Consider the following 5960-nt stretch of genomic DNA (forward strand, 5'->3'; position numbering starts at 1 on the left):
GTTCAAGCTTGACCGGCTCGACAGCTGTTTCCAAAGGGAGTAGTGTGATGGACACCTGTGTGGCTCTATGGTCGCTTAAATGGATTGAATGCATGTCTGAGTATTGGTTATAACTGCTAAGCATGCTATTTATGATCTGTAGTTTGTTGACTAATTGTTTATGAGCATGTTTATGTTTTATTGCTGAGTCTTAGCTCACGGGTGCTACGTGGTGCAGGTAAGGGCAAAGAGAAGTCGGACCAGCCATGAGTTGGAGAGCTTCAAGGGCGAAGTGTACATATGCGGCCTGCTCGACCGCCACAGCCGAGATTACTTGCTGGAACTAGGGTTGAACCCTAATTTTGCCACCTAGACTGGCTTTTTTGTATTTATGTTGTATCTGTATCAGTTTATAAACTCTTTTTGGGATTCCGTGTACAAACTTAAACCTTCTCAATGAAATGGTTACGATTTGACCAAAAATTTTAATGCCTAATCCTTTAGTTAGTTTTAATTACACATATTAAGTCCAGATGACTCATTTAGCAAGTTAAGCACTATTTAAACACACATAGTGTAACGGGCCTGGATTAGTAGGACGTTACAAAATCACGGTTCAAAAAGTCTGTTTTACATGCATATAATAAAACAGGCATTCGTGCAATAGACTGTTTAAACCATGATTTTTGTACTATAAATTATTCGGAATTTTCTAAAAACGGGTGGGATGCTTGTTTATAAATGCAATGTACACCATCATATAAAAAAATTAAAGTTATAATTTCTCCATATGTCAAAAATAGAGAAAACCCTACTGGTACGGGTTAAAGTGACACCTTATACTAGAATTTTCATATATATATATATATATATATATATAGGAAATTCTATTGTAGGGGCTTCAAAGAGAGCATTACCGGTGGGGCTCTTGTGTATTCCCGACCCGTGAATAATTTTTGGTACGATTTTTTTTATGACCGTGTCTTTTGTAGTTGTTTAGAGCATCCTACAAATTTTCAGAAAATTCCGAATAATTTACAATGCTGAAAACTAGGTTCAAACATGTTTTCCTCATGCAAAAAAAAAAAAAATAGTCACATGTGCAATAACTATTTTTTAAAAAAAAAGCAATAACCTATTTTGAACTTAGTTTTCGACACTGTAAATTATTTGGAATTTTCTGAAAATTTACAGGATGCTTTAAATAACTACAAAATACACGGTTATAAAAAAAGTCGCGTGGAAAATTGTTATGAAGTCGGGAATACACAAGAGCCCTACCGATGAGCTCTTTTTGAGGCCCTATAGTAGAATCTCCCTATTTATATATTTTGTGGCACAAAATTAATAATGTATTTATATAGCTTTTTCACATTTCATTTACAAAGGGTTTTCATGTTGGAATGGATAATAATGTATTTATATAGCTTTTTCACATTTCATTTACAAAGGGTTTTCATGTTGGAATGGATAGCGTTTATCATGTCCGTAATGTCAGATGGGATTGCTAGGGTCAATTGTTAATTGATTTGATAAACAACATCCAAAAACCTGATAACTCACATAGTTAGAGCATTTCTAACTGAGTCCCACAAAGTTTGTACAATGTTATATTTAACACATCTTGCAAAAAGTATAACTAATAATGTTCCAAAAAAAGCTCTGTCAAAAAAAAATAATAATAATAATAATAATAATGTTCCAAAAAATGTGTCAAATGTGTAACATGTTAAAAATTGTATCAAATTTAGCACATCAATAAATATTATTATTTTATTTACCATATTGTCCCTAATTACTATAATTTAATAATTAATGACCAATCATATATAATTTTTTAATGATGAATTTTTTTGAATACATAATTTGGAAAATAAAAAGTAAAAAAAATCAATTTTTGTATGCTCTCAACAAACATTAAATGAATTATTAATTTTTTTTTATGTTAATTTACAACTTGTGCATTATATCACAATTACAAATATTAGACTAAATATAACAATACCTCGTCTTTTGTGCTAACTTTGGCACAAAATTTAATTGCTAGACACTATAACCTCGCTAGATATAGAGGTTTTCTAAATCACCAAGCCTGGAAACATTTGGCTAGAGACGACATACATTATTTAGCTACTTCAAACACCAAAAAGAAAGTATAATCTTTGCCAGTAGTTAATACATCTTAATTATAGGTGGAATAACCTCTGTCGAAGATACATAAAATGATGAACTGAAGATTTAGTTAGAGCCAAATCAAGATCTAAAATACCACCATTTGACAGTAAAATAATTTGAATGTTGGAATTGGTTCAAGAGAAATATAGTTATGCTGCTCGTTTTTTCTTCATCGGTCTGTTAGCAATGAAATCATCATCAGAATCGTCATCTGAGCTTCCATCTCCAATCTTCCGCTGCTTCGGAGGAGCTTTAGATTCCGATTCCTTCTTTTTAATGGAAGAGACTGGGGTCTTTTTCGTCACAATAGCAGATCCAGTCTTCTTAGTAGCTTTTGTTTGGGAGCTCATCTTTTGCTGCTGACTTCTCTTCTGCTTCTTCTCAAAAGCTTTCTTAGCCTCCTCTTTTGAAAGCAAGCCAGACTCCATCATCCTGCAATTGGATTAAATATACGTTTCAAAAAGAAAAAAGTGGTTTAGAATAGACTTTGTGCATAAAAAGCAAATCACAAAAGCTAACAAGTCATGTATCCTTGTTAGAAGATAGATCAATTCTATGGTTTGGCTCAAGAACAAAAAGACTGGTAAACAACTACTTTGATTACAGTTAACTTTAGCAGTAATTTTCATCACAATTCACAATTTTATTTCAAACGCACTTCGAAGTATAAATTGCAGATAAATTGAATTCAAACACCTGAATACCCTTAAGTAATCTGCCAACTGGTAAAACAAAACTTTCAAATAGCTTAAAATCAATAATTAGATCCAAGAGAAAGACTCATCCTCATTGCACAATACATGACTGACATTGACAACTGACCAAAGGAAATGCCCTTGAGTTCAATGATAAGCAAGCCATTTGTTTTTCCTCCTTTACCAAGTGTCAATAAACAAATCAGGGGCAAAAGGAAATTCCATCTGTTCGTGCAGGTGGGATTTGCAATGGTTTAAGTCAATGTATCAGCCATTAAGTTTGATTTTCGCAACCAAAGAATTTGGTTGGAAGGAATGGTGAAACAAAAGATTGCTTACATCAAAACCCCAAATGTTAATCTGTATATCAGAAATTATTCGCTACAGGAATTTAAAAGAAAAACTTCTCATTTTTCCTCAACATCCCGAAGAACCAAATTCACGGTATTGCAGTAGATAACCAAATATGTTTAAAGGTTTTGAACAAAACAAATTACATCACTCACCAGAACAGTGCCATTTCGCTATTAGGATTTTGTTTGTACAGAGTTTCATAAAAAATCCTCAACGGGTCCCTCTGAAAAGTCCAGAATTCAATGCAGAATTAGTCAAACTACAAAATATACTATGTATATGACATCATTGGCAAAAGAAAGAACGATACTGTACCTCCTCAGGAGGGTCTCGCTTCTGACCAGGCAAATCATACACCTTCTTCTCCTTCTTCTTCTGGTCCGTATTAGCCACTGTCACCTTCTTCTTCTCTTCCTCCCGTATCTTCTTCTTCTTCAAATCCTTTATTCCACAACAAATGAACATATACCGTTACTCTCATTGTTCACATAAACACATTTTATCAGTATAAAAAGAAAAGGGTGAGAGAAACCTTATCAGGCTTATTAGTGGAGACCCTTTTGACAAGAGGCTTGTCATCATCGTCATCGTCGTCCTCGAAATTCTCATCCTTTTTCACTTTAGCTTCCTTTATAACCCTCTTGATACGAGGCTTGTAATCATCGCCACCGTCGTCCTCGACATTCTCATCTTTCTTGACTTTAAGGTGGGGTTTGACAGCTGAAGTTCCATTGTTACTGCTGACGAGTTTCTTCTTGTTGAAGAGCATCGAGCTCAAGCTCTTCTTTTCGTCTTCTTCTTCGCATTCCATTTCCTCTTTCTTCCTTACGGGCTTTGAATCCTCAGAGGGCATACTTTCGCTTTCAAGAAAACACACTCAAAATATGGACTCAATCGATTTCGAAGAAAATATCAAAATGTGAAGATAAATAATTGACAAACAAGGGTTGAAGCCTTAGAAAAGAAAAAGAAAAGGCTTCGCTCTCAGGAACCCTAAACCAAAGGGTATGATCGTAAGGGTATGGTCTTTCTTTTGATTCCGAGACAGAGGTTCGCTCGCTCATTGGTCCGTATATAGGATGAGTCGGACTACCTGTTTGCCCAATTGAGCAATAACAAATATAAAATGGGCCAAGAAAGAGAAACTTTATAGCCCATTCCACGGAATAACTTGGCTGGGCTTTTTAAAGTATTGGGCCTGCTTTTAATTAAAAAAAAATAACTTTACAAAAATATGGGAAAAATAATTTTCTTTCTATATTTATTGGCATAAAATTTAGGATAATTCTCCTACATGGGCTTCACTTTAAGTCATACCAGTGGGGCTTTTAGTATTTCTCGACCCGTGAACAATTTTTGGCACGATTTTTTATGACTGTGTATATTGTAGCTATTTAGAGCATCCTGCAAATTTTCAGAAAATTCTGAATAGTTTACAGTACCGAAAACTAGGTTCAAACATGTTGTTTTCCACGCGCATAAAAAAAATTAGTCATGCATGCAACAACATATTTGAACTTAGTTTTTGGTACTGTAAACTATTCGGAATTTTCTGAAAATTTGGAGGATGTTCTAAATAGCTACAATATACATGGTCATAAAAAAAATCGCGTCAAAAACTGTACATGGGTCGAGAACACTGAGAGTCTCACCGGTAGGACTTAAACTAAAGCCCCTATAGGAGAATTCCCCTAAAACTTATACCACAAAATATGGTAATTCTTGTGAAAAAAAAAAATTTAATATGACAATCCCACAATATACTATGAACAAAATACCATAAACAAAAATACACACTCTCTCTCTCTTACTTTCTTCTTTCTCTCCATCTCTCTCGTATTCACTCTCTTCATTTTCTCTCACAACAATGGGAGCTCTCTCACACTAGCAAATAGATGACGTACCTCTGGTCACCGCCGACATCGTCTCTGATTTATCTTCTTCTTTACGTTCTTCTGCATCTTATTTGTTGTTTCAGATCTGTTTTTTTTTTTTTCAAATCTCGTTTTTTTTTCTTTCAAATCTGTCTAAGTAACCAATTACTGTCACAATTTTATTTTGTTTTCAGATCTGAGTTTTTTGTGGACCTAGTTGTAACAAGTTACCTTATTTAATCTCATTCTTCATGATTGTGTTTTAAATATGATTTTGTTTTTCAGACCTGGTTAAAACTACCTAAGTGATCAGTTACTTTCACGATTTTATTTTATTTTCAGATATGAGATTTTTGTAGACCTGTAACCAGTTACCTCATTTAATCTCCTTCTTCATGGTTGTTTTTAAATCTAATTTTATTTTTCAGATCTGGTTTTTTTTATAAAAACTACTTAAGTAACCAGTTACCTTCTTCGATCTTCTTCGTCTTTGTTGACCCAAGATTTGGCCAACTGACACGGAGTCAAAATATGCTTGATATGAATGAAAGAGATGAGAAGAACGTAATGACAAAAGTAAATAAGACACAGTAATTTATAGTGGTTCGGCCCCAGGATTTGGTAATGACCTACGTCCACTTAGAATGGTATTGATATAAAAATCAGAAGAGTGATCAAAGAACTGGGGTTCAATGAGTTTCACTAATCTCTGAAGAATGATACAAGTTTAATAGGAGAATTACTATAGTCTCAAGTAATTCAAAAGCCAAAAAGTCCCCTCCCTTGAGCTATCTCTTGCTATTTATAGGCTCAAGGGGGATTACAAAAGATTGTTACAGATATCATTTCCTGAATAATCGGATACCCAGAAGATTGTATGAGA

At 34.1% G+C, this 5960-nt stretch overlaps 1 protein-coding gene across 1 annotated transcript; it reads right to left on the bottom strand.

Annotated features, from left to right (window-relative positions):
• Window positions 1-2128: 2128 nt before the first annotated feature.
• On the bottom strand, window positions 2129-4253 carry LOC133803638 (uncharacterized). The gene is made up of 4 exons (XM_062241739.1): window positions 3736-4253; window positions 3519-3644; window positions 3356-3426; window positions 2129-2586 (listed from the first exon to the last, which is right to left on the bottom strand). The coding sequence occupies exons 1-4, from the start codon at window positions 4054-4056 to the stop codon at window positions 2304-2306; spliced, it is 801 nt and encodes a 266-aa protein (XP_062097723.1). The 5' UTR covers window positions 4057-4253; the 3' UTR covers window positions 2129-2303.
• Between the last annotated feature and the right edge of the window lie 1707 nt (window positions 4254-5960).

This window comes from Humulus lupulus, chromosome X (assembly GCF_963169125.1).
Source record: "Humulus lupulus chromosome X, drHumLupu1.1, whole genome shotgun sequence".
Taxonomy (NCBI): domain Eukaryota; kingdom Viridiplantae; phylum Streptophyta; class Magnoliopsida; order Rosales; family Cannabaceae; genus Humulus; species Humulus lupulus.